This window comes from Marmota marmota, unplaced genomic scaffold, assembly GCF_001458135.2.
Source record: "Marmota marmota marmota unplaced genomic scaffold, marMar, whole genome shotgun sequence".
NCBI classification, from domain to species: Eukaryota; Metazoa; Chordata; class Mammalia; order Rodentia; family Sciuridae; genus Marmota; species Marmota marmota.
This window is the reverse complement of record NW_025999945.1, coordinates 5692853-5713539: the sequence shown is the minus strand read 5'-3', so window position 1 is coordinate 5713539 and position 20687 is coordinate 5692853. Positions and strand designations below refer to the sequence as shown.

At 36.5% G+C, this 20687-nt stretch overlaps 1 protein-coding gene across 1 annotated transcript in view; it reads right to left on the bottom strand.

Moving 5' to 3' along the window:
* The window catches only part of Bmpr1a (bone morphogenetic protein receptor type 1A), a 67619-nt gene that overhangs the window by 34424 nt on the left and 12508 nt on the right, over positions 1-20687 (bottom strand). The window contains exon 2 of the mRNA XM_015500081.2: positions 1135-1352. Coding sequence (XP_015355567.1) covers positions 1135-1201 — 67 coding nt within the window. The 5' untranslated portion in view covers positions 1202-1352. The remainder of the gene's footprint in view (positions 1-1134; positions 1353-20687) is intronic.

Here is a 20687-nt window from a genome sequence, read left to right as displayed (position 1 = left end):
ATTAACTTGAATTGGGATGTAGAATGAGAATTTTATACCTTTTGCCAATATGTGAGCTAAGTAGATTTAAAACTCTTTATAACAAAGTGGAATTTACCTTAGAAGTGAGGCAGTAAATATTAATGATACTATTAATTTGACTCCTTCTCTTTACAACTATGATAGCTTTGGTTGATATCAATCAACAAGGCATATATAACAGATATTCAAATAAAGGTGCTGTATCAAAGTGGCTTTTGCAAGAGGGCTCTATATTCTTAGCATGGTAATAATAAGGTTACTCTTATACCTAAGGCAAAATACAAAGAAGTGCAGATTTCATTTTGTGCTTTAAAACAAAAATATAAAAAGCTTTATGCTGTTAACAATGCTTCTTCTTGTGGGTAGATATTAATCCATGTCCTTGAACAAACATTATGAAAGAGCAATCTGTGAAGTCAAAACCTTAAGAAAATAAAGATGTCAATAAGTTCTATCTAAAATCCTTTTGTAAAGCAGTACTATCTCTTCAGTTTAAAATATTACCCTAATTAAAGCATTCAGGAAAAAAACTCTTGTGCAAATATAGTCTATTTAATCCTAAATCGTCATAATAACTTCCGATTTGGGAATTCTAAGCTATGAGCACACAGAAGTAAAATTACAACACTGGTCATAAATAAAGTTTCAAGACTCTATGAAGAAATTTTAGTATTTAGCATAGGCAAATGACATTTATATTTCTGAAGATTTTTAGTGACAATAAAATAAATTTTTAATTATTATTTACATTTATTCCTTATTGTATTTTAAGGGAGATAAGGTTTTGAACAGTCTTGATTATCTATCACCCTGTGTTTTAGATTCTAAGTTACATGCTTCATATACTTTATCTCATTAAATACTCATAAGACTTAATATTGTATATCATAATGCCTTATATGGACAAGAAAATAGGTTGAGAAAGGCTGAGATTTTAAAATATCTGGACAGCCTTCTATCATAATCAAGCTCAAAAAAATTATTTGGTGTGTTTGTTCTTTGCCTTTTTACTATGCTAGTATGATGGGCTTAGCTGATCAGAAAGGGACATGGGCTGAGAGAACAGATGAAAGAATTAAGTGCTTTTTAAGTCAGAAATAAAGATCAATTTACCTTGAACATGAGAAATGATGAACAGATAGGTTCCCAATAATCTAATGTAAATATATAGTCGAGTCATTGTTCAATTTTAATGTTTTCTGTTATACTGTCACCTTGAATAACCGGTCCTATTATTTCGCTAACGCAAAAGCCTTTACTCAATGAGATTTCTTGTAGAAGGCCACAACCACTTGACAATGACTCCACCTCTTATTGCTTTTTCCTCACTCCTGAAAGACAAAAAATATTAACAAGGCAATGAATATAACTGAATTTTGAAAAGTTTTCAAAAACTAAGAGAGGAAAACAAATATCCAAACATACTTTTAAATGATAAAATACATTTTAAAAGGTCAACACTATCCATATTTTAAAAAACACAGGCACAGGGCTGGGGTTGTAGCTCAGCAGTAGAGCACTCACCTAGCGCGTGTGAGACTCTAGGTTCAATCCTCAGCACCATATAAAAAAATAAACAAGTGAAATAAAATTTTTTAAAACTAAAAAATAATATTGAAAAAACACAGGCACACACACAAAAAAACAAAGCACTATAATTCCATGCTTAAATAACTTAGCAACAGTTTGCAATTTCTCCTGACCACAGATCAGCCATATGTAAAACAAGAGAAATACATTAATTTCAAAAGGTGGAGCAGTGTCATACACCTGCAGTCCAGTCATTTGGGATGCTGAAGCAGGAGGACTGCTTGAGTTCAAGAGTTTGAGGCATATCTGGACAATATAGCAAGATTCCAGCTCTAAAGAAAATGAAAAAAACCTTAACAGTCTATTCTGGCTACTCCAAAGTAATTAAGTTATTTTATTACTACCAAGAAAATTCCTAAATATATTAAGAATAAAACAGAAAATGTTAAAAAGTATAAGATATTCATTAATACTCATTCAAATCCTGTGGAAACAATAAAAAACACTTTGAATCTTTCTATTAATTTATTCCATATAGAAAAGACTGTCTAGAAAATTACACATAATTAAATAAGCAGCATGCATCATTATGAAAGCAAAAACAAATACATCTTAAATCATTTTCCTAAAAAACACTGCAAATCTGACTTGATTAGGATAAAAGTGAGCTTTTACTAGGGAAAAGCTAAGATAACCTTTCTGGTTAAGGTCTGGCTATTATTATTATACACAGTGAACTCTTACAGACCTTAAAATAAAATAATTAAATAGAACAGGGGGCTGGGGCTGTAGCTCAGTGGTAGAGTGCTTGCCTAGGGTTCGATCTTTAGCATAAAAGTATTATGAAAAAATGGCTAGTCTACATCACGATAAATACAATTCTAGTTTTGGAGCATTATATTGGTTCAGACAGTTTGAGCCCTATGTGCTACCACATTTAAAAGATGGCACTTTTCTCTCCCTCTCTTCTGTCACCATGCCAAAAAACTCTGGCCTCATTTTTGCCTCCCACTCTTCCATACTTCCACTTACTTATTCATCCATTCACTTATTCACTAACATCTGCTACATACATAGTACAGACCAATGTAAGGTACTAGAAATACAAATATGAGTATGTCAGTTTCTGCTTCAAGGAGCTCATAGTCCTGGGCAGGACATTGATTGCTATGACTTGTTACATCTTTAAGTGTCACTGTGCCTTCACCAGTTTATTTAAAGCCAATATGTAACTCTGGTTCACTAGAGCTAGTAAAACATCCTACAGAGCAGTCTATGAGAGTCTCATGTACTTGCTACACAGTCCCTTTTAGAGAAAAGGATCTGTGTGCAATTCATTCCACATAAATGTCTCTGACCCTCCATACTGCTTTCCAGAGTGGTTGCACCAATTTGCAGTCCCACCAGCAATTTTTGAGGATATCCTCACCAACATCTATTGTTGCTTGTATTCTTGATGAGTTCCATTCTGACTAGAGTGAGATGAAATCTTAATTCTGATTTTCATTTCTCTAATTGCTAAAGATGTTGAACATTTTTTCATATGCCCTGACATAATTTCAAATCCTGGATCTGCCTTAAGTAACTAACATAACCTCTCTAATGGGTTTCCTCATCTTTATAACTAAAATGATACTAGGACACAGTTATTTTAAGAATTGAATGAGATAATGGCTTATACATATTCACCACTACGTGTCAAAACCATTATAAATGCTTTGCAAATATCAACTTATAGAATTATCATGACTATCTTATAAGAAAGGTACAATTATTATTTTAACTTTACAGATGAAGAACAGTCAAGTAGATTTTGAGGAATTTACAAAGATCACACAGGCAGGATTAAAATTCAAGAGATCAGATTACTCATTCTACACATTAAGTGTTACCCTGTATTGGCACTGCTCTGTTGGATATTTAATGTATGTAATGTAAAATATACATTATAAAGAATTTAAGATTATGTGGAACAGAGCAGGTAACTCAATAAAAGTTCCTTCCTCTCATATGTATTAGTGACATACTTGCCAACCTACTACAAGGATATAACTGTACTATCCATGTCAATTCCGTCTTTGAGAATAAAACACCTGTGATAACTTGTATGGAGAACAGCCATCAAATCTTAGCCAACTATAAGTTCAATACATCTGCACTTACAACTGCTAAGACATGAATGCAATCCTACACCAAGCATCTGTAGAAACATACTGTTAAAGTCAATGATAGTAATCACCTTATTTTATTCTATCTGATTAGCCTCTAAAGAAAAGAATGACAAAGGATACAGAAACTACTCATTTGAAATACAACTGAAAGAATCAAGAGTCCTTACAGAGTATAAAAGGAACAAAGTTTGCACACACCTTCATCAAGGCCACAAGGAACATGATAGAAAGGGAGATTAGACTAATTAAATCATTGATTACAGTATTTCCAATACTAATGTCCTTTGTAAACAGAGTTCTTGCCATTGAATATTTAGTTACACATGACAGTATAATGGATTTTGACACATCATACATAAATGGAATATAACTTCTCATTCTTCTGGTTGTACATGATGTAGAGTTACACAGGTCATGTAATCATATATGCTCGATTCATTCTACTATCATTCCTACCCCCATAGTCCCTTCCTTCCCTCCTTTCACTCCCCTCTGTTTAGTCCAAAATACCACTATTCTGCCCACCCCTCATTGTGAATTAGCATCCTTATATCAGAGAAAACATTCAGCCTTTGGTTTTTGGGGATTGGTTTCTTTCACTTAGCATGATATTCTCCAGTTTCATCCATTTAGTGGCAAATGCCATAATTTCATTCTTCTTTAAGGCGAGTATATTCCATTGTGTATATACACCAGAGTTTCTTTATCTATTCACCTGTTAAAAGGGCACCTAGGTTGGTTCTATAACTTAGCTACTGTAAATTGAGCAGCTATAAACATTGATGTGGCTGTGTTATTGTAGTATACCGATTTTAAGCCCTTTGGGTATAAACTGAGGAGTGGGATAACTGGGTCAATTGGTGGTTTCATTCTGAGGAATCTCCATACTGCTTTCCAGAGTGGTTGCACCAATTTGCAGTCCCACCAGCAATGTGTGAGTATATCCTCACCAACATTTATTGTTGCTTGTATTCTTGATGATTTCCATTCTGACTAGAGTGAAATGAAATCTTAGTTCTGATTTTCATTTCTCTAATTGTTAGAGATGTTGAACATTTTTTCATATATTTGTTGATCAATTCTGTGAAGTGTCTATTCAGTTCCTTAGCCTACTTATTGATTGGGTCATTTGGGGGTTTTGTTGGTGTTAAGTTTTTTGAGTTTTTTATATATCCTGGAGATTAATACTCTATCTGAGGTGCATGTGGTAAAGATTTTTCTCCCATTCACTATTGTCATTGAATATTAATTTACTACCTAATTATTAAGTCCCTGTTTTATGCAAGATTCTATATTAAATATCAAGAATATAGTGATGACAGCAAAACTGAGAAGTCTGCATAAATTTCATAGTCATTAAGCAAGTTAATAAAGACATTCTGAATAGAACAAGAAAACTCAAACAAAATGTACTCATAATTTGGGGTAAGTGCAAAAAAAAAAAAAAACTGTCAATCCTAGAGGGTCCTGGTCTAGTCTTGATGAAAGGGCCAGTGGAAGCAATGCTAAGAAATAACATTTAAGTTGCCATCTGAAGAATGAAAAGTTAGCCAAGTGAAGAACTGGAAATAAGGGGATTCTGGGCACAGAGAACAGCCTGTGGAGGAAAGATCTTGGGACAAAGAAAAGCAAAGAGAAAACAATTTTCCTGAAAGATTGAGAATAAGGTATATTGTAGTAAGAGATGAAGTGGAAGAAACAGAAAAGACAAGGACAGGTCAAGAGCCTAATGAAAGGTTTGAGATTTGAACATAAGTGGGACAGGAGACAACCATCTGATTTCTATGTAATGAAATCAATAAAGAGGGTACAAGTAAATGAAAAAGATCAGTAAGAATACTGTAGAAATTTGAGAGTAACAATAGTGGTTAGGATTAGGGTAGTGGTAGTACAGAAGATGAACTCACAAAAACTTCAAAAACGGACTTGATAGTGCTTGGTAATGGATTAGATGTGGGGGTCAAGAAGAGTAAGGGGTCAAGAATATCTCCACGTTTCTGGCATGAGTAATTACTGAAATGAGAATAAATGGATTCTGAAAGGAGTGAAGCAAAGAAATCAAGGGCTCAGACGTAGACATCAGCAATTACCCAAAGGCAATGTCTAATGGGCATTTGGTTATGAAGTTTAAAAGGGGCTGAAGATGCAAACCCATTATCTCAATAACATAGAGAGAGATATTCAAACTTAAGGCTCTGGATTAGATGGCTTCTAAGAGAAGGCCCAAAACTTCATTCATTTTAAAATTCCATTAATAAAGGCTTTAATATCACATATATTTATTTTTTATTTTTTATTTTTTTAATTTTGTGTGTGTGTGGTGCTGGGGATTGAACCCAGGGCCTTGTGCATGCAAAGCAAGCACTCTACCAACTGAGCTATATCCCCAGCTTTAATATCACATATATTTATGACATTTACTGATTAAAAATAAATTTGTGGTTGTGAACCATCATGTACAAAAGTAATGTAGTATATATTACAACAGCTACAATATAAACTACCATTTGAGTGACACTTAAAAATATATATGTCAAAAAGAATATTGTGAACCTGCTATGACTAGTGCATATCTGTAATCCTGACACTGAGGAGGCTGAAGCAGAAAGATCCCAAGTTTGAGGCCAGCCTCAGCAATTTAGCAAGACCCTGTCTCAAAATAAAAATTAAAAATGGCTAGGGATATAGCTCAGTGGTAGTTAAAACTCCCCTGGGTTCAACCCCAATACTCATTTAAAAAAAAGGAAAAAAAGAAAGAAAGAAAGAATATAGTGGTGGTGATCTATAATATGTCCATAAATGTTTTGACTCGCCCTTCAAAAAGGTAGAGCCTAATTTTCTCCCTTGAATATAGATTAGACTTAGTAACTTGCTTCTAACAAATAAAATAAGATGGAAACAACACAGTAAGGTCATAAAGGAGCACTTCAGTTTCTGTCTTGCTCTCTTCACTCACTTGAGAGAAGCCAGCTGCCATGTCATAAGGACACTCAAGCAAGTCATATAGGGAGATTCATGTGGTAAATGAGGTCTCCCACCAACAGCCATGGGATCCTCCAGCACCAGGGGAGTTTTCAGGTGACTACAGCTTTACTGATACCTATCCTACAATTTCATGATGATCCTAAGCTACTGCCACCCTGCCCCTGGTGGGTTCTTTATTTTCTACCCACTTTGCTTTATTGGTTCATTATCTCTGATACATTCTTGATGTTCAAAAAACATATATGATAATATATGTTGGTTGCTTTAAGCTGCTGTTTAGGAGGTAATGTGTTTGACATCATAAGGTAATATTAGCATTATGAAAAATTTGCCAAAATAATATAAACCCAATCACTATAAGTTATTGCAGAGTCAACTAAGACAAAAGTCTGAAAAGGAAAATCAGAGTAGGGATAATAAAACAAGTATAAGCAAGTCAAAATATCCAGAGAACTAACTGGACTAATGTGGATAGTGTAACTGATTTCTTTCAAGAAATTGATAACCAAAAACCCAAAAGCATGGGTTTTGTTTTTTGTTTGTTTGTTTGTTTGTTTTGGTAGCAGGAGGTGCTTACCATGGAGCCAGACCTCCAGCCCTTTTTATTTTTTATTTTGAGACAGGGTCTCACACTAAGTTGCTTAGGCCAAAAAGTAATTCCATTTTGAAAATTCACCCAGGCATGAATTTCCCATTAGGCCCGCCCCCAAGAGTTCCTAACTATAGAAACCACAACAAAGATTTCAAGTAACAATGACAGGACCAGACTGGTTATTTGGGGGATGGTGGGGGTGGGGATGGCAGTACCGGGGACTGAACTCAGGGGCACTGGATTAGTAAGACACATCCCCAGCCCTATTTTGTATTTTATTTAAAGACAGAGTTTGAGAATTGCTTAGCGCCTTGCTTTTGCTGAGGCTGGCTTTGAACTTGTGATCCTTCTGCCCCAGCCTCCAGAGCCACTGGAATTACAGGCGTGTGCCATGCACCCAGCAGATAGGTTGTTTTTTAACTACTCCATTGTACGTGACTCTACAGTTAAGAAGTTTTTACAGCAGCCTGCTGCGCCTTGCAGAAGGGCAATCTGGTAGATATTCTCTGTCAATAAACCTCTGCTTCAACTTAGAGCTGTGTCCCTCATGGATATTTACACCATCTACCCTAACACTTACAGCCTTGCTAAATTGCTGAGGCTGGCTTTGAACTTGGGATCCTCCTGCCTCAGCCTCCTGAGCTGCTGGGATTATAGGCATGCATTACCACACTTAAAAGCCTGCTCTTTAAAATTATCTCAATAAGTCTTATTCTGGGGGAAAAATCTGCCCCTAGTTCTATATTATATATACACAGTGCTATATTTGTACCGTCAAACTATGGATTCCATTAAAATGACATCAGTTTTATGATCCAGGTAAAGGTACTTTTTATACAATATCCTGGGGAATAATTTTAAGAGAGTAAATATGATGTCAGTCTGCTTGGTTTCAAGTATCAGCTCTAGTATTTACTTTCTGTGTTACTTTGGAGAAGTTACTTAAGCTATGTAGTTTTGAGTTTCTTCAACCACAAAAATGGAAATAATATTACTAACCTAGATGAGTTAGTGCATTATATCTCAGTATTAAACATTCAAGGGCTGGTGTTGTGGCTTAATGGTAGAGTGCTTGCCTAGCATGTGTGAGGCACTGGGTTCGATTCTCTGCACCATATATCAAATCAATAAAATAAAGGTCCATCAACAATGAAAAAATATTTTTTAAAAATTCAATAAATAATAGATATCAGTTGTTATTATTATGATTACCATTCATGATATAGATACTGAGGACTCCCCCCCCCCTTTTTAAATTTTTAGTTGTAGATAAAAATAAATAAAAATACTGTGTATTTATGTGGTACTGAGGATAGAATCCAGGGCCTCACACATGTGAGGCAGGCACTTTACCAATGAGCTACAGCCCCAGCTCCAGGAATTCCCCTTTATTTGTCCCATTATATTAATCATCTTTTATCATAACATAGCAAAATATTAACCTAATATTTCAACCATTCTTTAAATTGAGTATTTGATCATTCTAACACTTAATAATGTTTTTAAATTCCTAGAATAATTAGTCAGAATTTTTATACTAACTTAAAAATAGCTGATCTTGATATGCCAAGAAGAAGGAGATGTGGACATTTAAAATGCTACATAATCAATACTGTAAAATGATGTTAGCATTTAGAAACTATTAAATGGTTAAACCTAATAGGCATCTAAATAAATTTACTTCACTGTAACCAGAGACTAGAGCAATTTCTTCTTTAGGAAAATAGTATGAAGACAAAATTACAATAAAATATAAATAATTTCTATGTAAATAAAAGTTTGGGCTGAGTATAGCTCAGTAGTATAGTGCTTGCTTAGTGTGGTTTAGGTGCCGGGTTCAATCCCTAAAAAATATTTAAAAGACAGAAAAAAGGATACTTTTTTAAAAAGCTTAACAAACACAGCAAGAAGGCAGAATAGTTTGATGAGAACTAGAGAGAAAAGAAAACCCAAAACAAAACAGAAAAAGGCTGACGTCAGCTTAAAAAAAAAAAAAAAAAAACAGACTAAAGTCATTCTTTCCTCTTCCCGTTAAGCCCCCAACCCGTAATTTTTACTTTCTGGTAGAAAGGTTTGGGAATTTCCAACAAGCTGGCCAGCTGCCAATTCCATAAAGCAGCAAGGAGAAAACTCCCCTTTCCAGGGGTCCCTCCCCCAGGCAGCTCCAGGCGCCGGGTCTGACAAGCTTTCTGAGAAGGACTAGGCTCACTGCAGACATTCTGGCTCCACAGCCATTGTTTGCATGGCTGCTCAGCTCCTTATCCAGAGCCTGGATTAGCATAAGAATATCGTCTTTTTCCCTTTACAAACAACTCATCCATTCCTTCTCCACTTTCTAACCTCCTCCTCATCAATCCATACCCTAATACACACATGTACCCCTGAAGAAAAATATGTGGTTATTTCTATATCAATGTAAAAAGCAATCTCACCCAATTCTGAACATAAACCCTGAAGAAAATACCTTACTTGCTCAAAGAGTTGTAGGAGTGTATCTGTGGCAATATGCAGGAATCTTACAAACAAGCCTGCCTTGGAGTCCATGGTGTGACATCTGGCTGGGGGTGAGGCATTCATAAACAGGTCTTTCAGAAAGTCTGACAATAACAGCAAAGAGAATCAACCACATAACTAAATTCTGACCAACAATAGGGATGAGGAAGTTCTACTTCATAAAGTGACTTTTACTTGCAAGTCTCCTTTACCTCAATATGCCAATTTCATTACCACCTGAAATTACTTTCTCACTGGACTTCACCTCTCCTGATGCTCAGTTACTCATACAAAATGAACAACCCCTATAACCTTTGTGTTTCTGCTTAATTGTCCCCTCCTCACTCAAAAGCCTCTTTTTTTCCCAAGCCAAGATATTATTCCCTAATACAAGAATAAACCCTTTCAGGATCCGAGAGGCAAGACAAACTAGTGGGACATTAGACAGTTGACACATTTATGTCTTATAATCCTCACCAAGGGCTTCAATATTAGATATACAAGGAATGCTTCTTGATTATTAAATATTTTTTTAAATAGGAACTAATGTATTTCCAAAACAGCATTCAATTTTGTACTGCAAAACCCCTAGTTTCTCCAAACCCAGTTTGTTTAACTGTATTAAACATTTAAAACAAACAAAAAACCTAACAAATAATTAAAACTAGACTATGCTACATACTAATCTGACGCATTTGTACTCAGGAAGAATTCTTATTGCATGACAACTTTTTTTGGTGGGGGGTATTGGGGAATAGACTCAGGAGCACTAGGTCACTGAGCCACATCCCCAATCCTATTTTTTATTTAGAGACAGGGTCTCACTGAGTTTCTTAGCACCTGGCTTTTGCTGAGGCTGGCTTTGAAATCCTCTTGCCTCAGCCTCCTGAGCCACTGGGATTACAGGCATGCGCCACTGCACCCGATGCATGCCAGCTGTTAATGTAAAAGGTCTGGGTATTATTCTCTCTCTTCTGCAGTAAGGACCAATAATTTAAAAACAAGTGAAGTATATCAGTAGTTGCACAAAGTCCTGGATGAAAAGAAGGTTTGGTCACTCCTCTAGGTGCATTATGGGCAATGGTAAACAATACTATCTGTGTTTCTGTACAATATCTGAATGGAAATGAAGTTAGTACAATATGGCAGTGAAGAGTCCAAGGTCTGATATAGGAAAAACCTAGGTCTTTTGTGTGGATTAAATGAGAGAAACTCATGTTGAGTATTTAATGGTAACTGCTTAATTATATTAGCACATCAAATTAATTTTGCATGTATTTTCCTTTTATATGACTCTTATATAAGTTAATAAAATCACTCCTACTTTTATTTTTAAAAGATAGGCTCCAGGGATAAATGGCCTGGTGAATTTCACTGTAACCAGTCACCAGAAGTTCAAACTAACTAACACTAGGTCTTCTAATCCGAAGTACAGTGTATGGGGTGGCTAGGGTTCTAGCTCAGTGGTAGAGCACTTGCCTAGCATGTGTGAGGTACTGGATTCGATCCTCAGCACTACATTAAAAATAAGTAAATAAAATAAAGGTATAAAAAATGTTTGAAATTTTAAAAAGTACTAGTTTACTATGAGTAGGTACATCAAAAGGGAGACAGGGAGTTATTTTTTATTGAGCCATGCAAGATTTTATTTCATCTTTATAAACTAAGGAAAAAGTGAAGCTCTGCAAAATTAAGAAACTTGTCCTAGTTCACAACCAGTAAGTGGCAGGTTTGTTGCTGACAAAGCCCAAATTTTACTGCACACTGTAGCACACTAAAAAACTTCTTTTTGAGAGAGAGAGAGAATTTTAATATTTTTATTTTTTTTAGCTTTCGGCAGACACAACATTTTTGTTTGTATGTGGTGCTGAGGATCGAACCCGGGCCACACACACGCATGCCAGGCGAGCACGCTACCGCTTGAGCCACATCCCCAGCCCCACACTAAAAAACCTGAAGGAAAATAGTGAGATAAAAAAATAGAAGGACTGTGTCCATTATTATACTATTGCTTTTCAGTTAACAACAACAACCCCCACCTCCTCTTGTATTTGTATGCTTGGCTTTGTGATGCTGAGTTGAAATAATGCTAACAATGTGTCTCTGTAACTGGCTCCCTGACAGGTTATGCCAACTGAAGAACTAGAGAAAGCTGAAGGAGGTAAGGAGGACTCCTTTCTTTCTGATTTGGGTTATTGTTCCCATTAGTCACCTAACCAATACCCTTCTCAACAGAAGGCAGTGGTTGGGTGAGTTCCCAGCTTCCTTCCACACTCCCAAACTGAGCCACACACAGCAGTCCTTTAGACCCAAGGGTTCCTACTTCTCAGGGTCTAAGTTCCAGCTCCACAACACCCTGCTCTGAGCTCCTTAATACCAGCTCTGGTGGATCCAGAGCTCCCTCTACAGAAGGCTGGGTCACAGGTGGACAGGAACACACTCTTTGCCAGCTTCAGGGATCTAAAACCTAAACTTCTTGGGGTGGATGTTAACTACTTCCCACCATTACTATTTCTGTTTAATCCCAGTGTTCCCTTAGCTTTTCTAATTCTCTAAATCCCATGTAATACACTCCCTGTATCAAATTCTGTTGTTAAACTAATCATTGTGGCTTCAGCTTTCCTGACTGGACCTTGACTGGCACAAATAATTTCAGATACTAGATCTGGTAGAGTAAGACTGAAACACACACACACACACACACACACACACACACACACACACACCATGAACATACTTTCATACAGACTTGTTTCACCAAAGAGAAACAATAATAGTCTAATATCCTTACAAAGTGAGTTTAATGTGTATTCAAAGTGTATCAAAAGTATTTTGACTTTAGGAATTCTTCCAGACATTTCATTTTTTCTAACCTCAAGTAAGTTTAACCTATTCAAGTTAAAATGCAAGAAACTTGTTCAAGATTGGTTAGACTTTCTAAACTATGTGAACCAGGTCAAAATGGAAAGAGTACCAAAATTTGCCTATTAAAATAGATTTCTCTTTTTATTAAGTAACACTACATTTAATTGAAGGATCAATATGTCTTTGTAGTTAAAAAAATTAAATGCTAAATCAATTTTTAAGGGAAATATATCTAATTTCTAGAACTACGAATAAAAATCAACGCAGAACATTCAAAATAACATAAAAAACAAACCCATATTTCACTCAGGAAAGCAAATCAAAGTATATCAGTATTTATGCCCTCAACTTGAAGGAACAAGTTGGTACCACCTCCTAAGAGGATCTAGAAATATACAAATGGCTCTTGTTGGGATAATGTCTAGGATATGACAGGACATAGACTGACCAGTGACCAAGGTGGAAAACGTAATGCAGGGATAACCACTCAAAACAAAGAACTGTCTCAAACTAACATCAACAGTGCCCTCCTTGTTGAAATATACTAATTATTGACTGGTATAAAGCAACTACCATTATTTCACAATTCCCTAAAGGTTCCTTTGCAGTTCCAGATGTTCAAGTGGCAATAGTTTCAGCCTCTAAGAAAAGTTATTTTTATAAAACTAATGTCTATACACAATTTTATTTTTATTTTGTTCTTACCTGACCACTTTAAAAAGGAATTGTTCTTTTTGTGTTAACCAGTGCTTGTAGAATGAAAAAGTGATTTTTAAAAATCAATAAATCTCATAACCCACTTGAATCAAAGTGTGAAATATGATATATCAAGAATTATGTAATGTTTTGAACAGCCAACAATAAAAAATTAAAAAAAAAATCAATAAATCTCTTTCTACTTTTTTCTATGACTTTTTAAAAATTCAGAGTACATCCTTCCCCTAAGCTCCAAGAATAGAGGCTCTGTTCTAGGCTAAGCCAATACACATATTCTGCCTTCCATGCCACAAGGAAAAGTTCAGGGTTGAACTGGTCTAATACAGTCTCAGGACTCTGGCTGGGGGTGCAGGGACAAAGTCACTCTTTCATATTGAATATGAATAAGGAAACAGCAGTCTCAGAAGCTGCTGGCAACTAGGTTGGGACCAGAAGGGAAATCAGAAGGCAGTGCCAGGAAATTGAAAGAAACTACATCTTTGGAGACATGGATGAGCAGCTCAAGCAGTCTTATGGTAAAGTCTGAATTACTTAGGGACTTTTTAGCTAAGAGCCATTTTTTAGGTCTTAGAGTCCGTTTTTCTGTGACAATCAAAAACATACAACTGATATGAAAAATAAAGGGAAAGGCACACTTCAGTGTTCTATCTTTGATTAGCATAAAATTAACAATTCTGACCAAAGTAAAAAAAAAAAAAAATTGATGACACATATGTTATAAGAAAGAACAAATTATTTTAAAGATGACTCAAACAGTATAAAAAGTGACTTAAACTAGCACATGCCTATAATCCAAGTGATTTAGGAGGCCAAGGCACAAGTATTCTAAGTTCGAGGCCAGCCTGGTGAGACCCTGTCTCAAAATAAAAAGTAGAAAGGGCTGGGTATGTTACACAGTTACAGAACACCCCTGAATTTAATTCCCAATACCAAAATAAAAAAACAAACAAAAAAGTGACTTAACAATGTTATCAGCAGCTATATAAATGTTACTCCTGATATTTCCCATCTCAGTCCCCAAATTTGCTGGTCTCTTGGTCTTTCCCATCTGAGCTAATAGCTTCTTTACTCTTCTAATTCCTTAGGGCTAAATTCCCAATCATTCTTGACCACTGCTTCACATTGCTGTATAACCATATCCTATCTCTCATCAAATCCATTGGATTTGCCTTCAAAAAACATCCAGAACCCACAAGCTTCTCATTACCTCCACTGCTATCGGTGGTCCAAGCCTCTAAGATTCTTTGCCTCGATTATGGAATCAGCCTCCTAACTGGTTTCCCTGAATCTACCCTTGCCCTACCATACATTCTCAACACACAGAGCAATTCTTTTAAAAAGCACAATAAAATCACATCACACCTCTGTTCAAAACCCTCCAAAAGTGTCTGACTCACTCTAAGTAAAAATAAAGTCTACAAAGGTCCACATGACTCTACTTGCTCTATTCAACTGCAGTGGCCCACTCAATTCTTAAAGAAGGTCTATATAATTCCGCTTCAGGACTAGTATATTTGCAGGGCCCTCTGCCTTTAACACTCCTTCCAGGACATCTGAAATAATCTGCTGCCTTCTCTCAGTTCTGAGTTTACTCAATCAAAATCTCTTTATGATTTACATTGTTTCCACTCACCCTATTTAATCTATAAGGGCATCCTCTTCACTGGCACTCCTGTCCTCCCTCCTTGCAATTTTTTTTTTTTCTCTTTAGCATTTGGCTGTAATCTGTTATATCATTTACTCTTTGTTTATTGCCTGCCACCTGCTCCAGAATGGAGGATTCAGAAGGGCAGGGTTGTCTGTTTTATTCACTCTGGATCTGTAATACGTAGAACAGTGCTTGGCATACAATTGGTACGAAGTAAATATTTGCTTAGGGGATGACTTTAACAGGGCAGCAGGAATTAAAATGCTATACCCATTCCTTTTATTTTATATACAAACCAGACTTTTTACTAAAAGAGAGGGCAAGGGATAAACTCTCATTTTCTTAACACAACTGAAATGATACAAAAACCATACTACTTCCTTTTGCTCACTTCCAGTCCTAACTTGCGACAAAAGCCAGTGAGGAAAATCTTGTACTGTTTTCATACATAGCCTCAGGTTTGAAATATAAATTAAAAGGTCTTAAGAAAGGCTTGTAAATGTAAACATAATTTCCCCAAATCTACAATACTGCCTAAGGCAAACAATGTCTTAAGTCTTTTTACAGTACAACAGTTATACTAAGATAAATAATTATGGTAATAATCATGGGCAAAAAGAAAATATAGCCCTTTTTTTGTACAAACCATGTGGTCTGACAAAGGGAACGTCAAAGCACTATTTAAATTCAACTGTAACATTTCAGTAAATAGATGTAAGGAAAGGTCCAAAGGTAATATGTATATGTAAACTGTAAATTTCCAACAGTCCTGAATAAGAGCACAGGGTGTTAAAATTATATCTTTAACAATTCTTTCCTGACAGACATGATCCACAAAACTACAGGAAACTAAAACCTCACAAATATTCAGCTAAAAAAGATTACAAATTCCTGCTGTATAAAAGTGAAGCCCATGAATTTTTTTCCTTGTGGATGAAACATCTATATTTTAACTTCTTACTGTGTCAGAATAATTGGTCAGGTTAAAATGTGCTGGTTTAGAGTATTTTCATTTAGAAGTTGTGTGGCATGGAATGGGCTTTACATGATTACTTGTCCTGTTTATCTTTTAGTATATTTAAGCTCAGGAACCTTTTTGATTTTTATTTCTGAGAGAACTAAATGTTCATGAACTTGTCTTTTTATTTTATTTAATATTTCTTTTTAGTTGTAGGTGGACACAATACCTTTATTTTATTATTTTTATTTTCATGTGGTGCCAGGAATTGAACTCAGTGTCTCACACATGCTAGGCAAGCGCTCTACCACTGAGCCACAATCCCAGCGCTCATCTTTTTATTTTAAAGAAAGGACTGTAAGTAGCACATAAGAGCACTGCTTTACATATTTTTAAACTTTCTATAGATGTATGAAAATATTGTTCTATATGTAAAATGCTATATTTTTTCATACATTGTGAGATATTTCCATAGTGTATATATATGAGCAGTTCTTTGTAATTTGTTTTCAATGTTATATAGTGTTTCATCATAATAGTTCACAACTGTACTTGCCCATTCTCCTATTGATGGACATATTAGCTTATTTCTAACATGTTGGTATTATAAGCAATGCTGCAATAAATAAACTTGAATAAATGCTTTTGTAATTGGTGAGTACAGGGCAGACAAATCTGTAGGACAGATTCCCAGAAGTGGAATTCTGGGTCTAATGATAGTTTTGGTAGGTATCTTGATAAATTTGGGGGGGGGTTGATCTGGGGAGGTGTACTAGGATTGAACCCAGGAGAACTCTGCCACTGAGCTACATCCCAGCCCTTTTTACTTTTCACTTTGAAACAGGTTCTCCCTAAGTTGCTAGGGCTGGTCTTATATGTGCAAGCTTTCTGCCTCAGCCTCCAGAGGGATTATAGGTGTATGCCACTATACCAGGCAATTATTTCATTTTTTACCATACCTTATTGTACTTTCCAAATGCAAAACACTGATGTAAGCATAATTTTAACATACTCCTAAAGAACATGGGATAAACTTTAATAAATGGAAAGATATACTGCATTATATATATATATTGTCTCAATATATCAGGTATGTCAATTGCTCCTAAGTTAATTATAAATTCAACAATACTTTTTGGGCTGAGGGTATAGCTCAGTTGGTAGAGTGCTTGCCTCATATGCACAAGGCCCTGGGTTCAATCTCCAGCATCCCCCCCCAAAAAAAATCAATAATGCTTTCTATCATCTAAGGAAGTTCCCTTCTGTTCTTAGTTTGCTAAATTAGAGTTTTTATCATGAATGGGAACTGAATTTCATCAGGTGGTTTTTCTCCATTTAGTGATATAATCACAAGGTTTTTCTTCTTCAATGTGTTAGATTAATTAATAACTGTCATTGAGAGCTATCTTAAAGAGTAAGTCATCTGTAGTGGGTTTTAAATATATCTACATATTCTTTCATACTCCTCTCTTCAAGTGGGGATGCAATGGTTTAGATGTGGTCTGCCCCACCAAAACTCAACATGTGAAATTATATTGAAATATGGAAGGATATTTAAGAAGTAATCATGCCATGGAGTTGAAGGGATTAACATAGTTCTTAAGAGACTGGCATGGTTTTTTTATTATTGGTACTGAGGATTGAACCCAGGGCACTTAATCACTGAGCTACATCCCTAGTCTTTTTATTTTGAGACACAATCTCACTAAATTGCTCAGGGAACTTGCCATCCTCTTGCCTCAACTTCCTGGGCCACTGGGATTATAGGCGTGCCCCACCACACCCTGGTTACTTATTGAGAAAGAGTTGTTATGAAGTGAGCCTGGCACCTTTTGGTCTTTCTCTCCTCACAGATATCTCTGTTTTGCATGCACCACTTCCCACCATAAGACCCTCCCCAGAAGCTGAGAAGATGCCAGTGCCTTCCCAGCCTTGTAAAACTGTAACCTAATGAGATACCCAGAATTGGAACCTCCCAGATAAGCGGTTCCAAGTTAGTGTTTCAAATTATTAAATTTTGAGATAAAATGTTATGCAACAATGATGATAATTTTAGTTTGTCATTGCTGTATAATAATTTGTTTGGTCTTTGCCCCTGGTTCCTGGGAGAGAACATCTAAATTCTTAGAATTTCCTGGATAAAAGGAGTCTAGGATCATTCTTTAGTCTATAGCAACAAGATGGCTCAGTATGGAGGCTGGACACCAGAAAGACCACCATGCATTTAGGGAGTTGGGGCTTTGAGTCAGCCAGACTCGAAAGAAAGCAGAAAGCTAATAACTGAGTCACCTAACCATTTATTCATGCCTACACAAAAACCCTGTGGAAACTACAGGTCAGATAAGTTTCCTGATTGGTGAACCTATGTTCGATGTTCTGGCAGGGTAATAAGTCCTGATCTCAGGAAAAAGGGCATGGACTCCACATTTGGAATCCTCTCAGACTTATCCTGGCCCTGATCTGGATCTTTTATAATAACATTGTAATTATAATAACTTTACTGAGTTCTATGAGTCATCTTAGTGATTTATGTAACTTAAGGTTATTCATGGGAACCCTGGATTTGCAATCAGTCTGAAAGGCAAGTGGAGGACCAACAAACTTGTAACTGGCACCTGTAATGAGGACAATATTTTTATTTTTTAAATGAGGGCAGACTTATCGGAGACTGTGCCCTTAAACCTGTAAGGTCTGATACTAATTATGTCAGAACTGTATTACATTCAGTATTATACATATTATATATAACATTTAAATACACTACTGGATTTATTTTCCCAATGTTTTGTTAGATTTCACATAAGCAAGACTAAAACTTTTTATTCATATTATATGTCTGGATTTATTATCAAGATTATAATAGTCATATACACTAAACTAAGGAATATTCCTTATTTTGCTATTCTCCGAAATAGTCTATGTAAATCTGGACATCTCTGCTACCTGAATAGTTTGAAAGAACTCTCAATTTTAATTACAAATTCACTTTCTCTAACAGTTATGATACCTAGGTTTACCACTTAGTCTAAGTTAATTTTATTAAGTCATAATTTATTTTCATTTAAGTTGTAAAATTTGTTAGCATAAAGTTATTCTAGGGGGAGATCCAACATGGCCACGGGCATGGAGAGATCAAGTCTCTGACCTCTTCAGCTGCGCGGGCATAGGGAGTCATAAACCATCTAAATGCTGTTTGCTCAGGATCACTAGGCAATGCTGAGCTGACATGGATCTGGGGCAAACAGTCTGGGCCTCTCAGAACACACACCGAGCCCAGATCGGCTGAATTCAAGTACCCGTTCACCTGCGTCTCGCAGACAAACCGCTGTGACTCAGCACTAAACGATCCCGCTCTAACAACTGGTCGGCCCTTCTGAACCTGCAGAGGTTAATACCAACCGAGCCTTCATAGGCAGTGGCCACAGGATTGAGATGGGGCTTGGGAGAGCCAGTCAGGACCCACCCGTCGCATTGGTCACCCGGCAAAGGGAACGAACTGTTGCCATTTGCATGGGATACCACCATGGCAGAGAACTGACGTCACCAGAATGCGGTGGAGGAGATAACTTCATTGAAACCAGCGGAAACAGGTGTGTAACCCCCTAGCCCTTCCTCTTCACACAGCGGGGAAAACTTAAGGGCCCCTCCCACCTCTCCCGTGAGCGTGATAGTCAGAACAAGGGCGGCGCGGAACCCCCGGCTACCGCTCCCACCAGTGCTGACAACTGAGGTCTCTTGCACCAGCTACCAGGGGCATGGCTACCGGAGGGCAAGCAAAATTTGCTGAGGGTTCTCAGCCCCCAAGCTCCACAAACTTAGGGTCTGAAGGAATGGCAAACAGGGAGAGTATGCCCAGTCGTTCAAGAAAATAGGGCTCCCGGGAGCAGCAGACCGGGCGTGTGGCCAGTATTGTGGTGAGCGTCACCGGTGAGTGGGGCCTGGCTTGAAGAAAAGTGGGGAAGTGATAAGACACAAGAAAAGGCCTAGGCACTCAGGATTGGAGACCCGCCCAGTCTGGGAGGAGGAGCTGCTGCACAGTGATTGTTCCCGTGTATTGAGAGGAGAAACTTGGCCCGGTGGGCACAGCTCCACCTACTGGAAGAGAAGTTAATCAAACTCTAAGACTGCATTTATTAATTTTTTTTTATTACTATTTGGGGTTTTTTTTCATTTTCATTTTTTTTATTTTTAAAATTTTTTAAATATTTATTATTTTTTTTAATTTTATTTTTATTATTTTTTTATTTTTTTTCTTTTTTTATTTTCTATTTTCTTTTGTCTTTTCATTTCTTTTCAATTTCATTATTCCCCCTTCCTTGAATTCTACCTGCTTACTCTCATTCTCTTTAGTGACTTCTTCCCTTCCCTTCTAATACCTTTCTTCCCAAGCATCAAATAAATTTATAGGAGTAAACAGTAACTCAGCAGTCAAACAGAACCAGAAGTAACATGAGCAGCATGGAAAAGCAAGGAAGAAAAGGAGTACAAACAATGCAGGACAGCCTAAATATTCAGGAGGACCTAGAGGCATCAGGAAAATGGTCAAATAAAGAACTCAAGGAATACCTTAGACAGACAGAATGGAATCTTAAAGAGGATATGAGACAGCAAATTCAAACAGTGAAAGAACACATTGAAAATCAATTACATAAACAGATAAAAGAAGCAAATAAGCATCTTTATCAGGAGATAGAGATTATAAAAAAA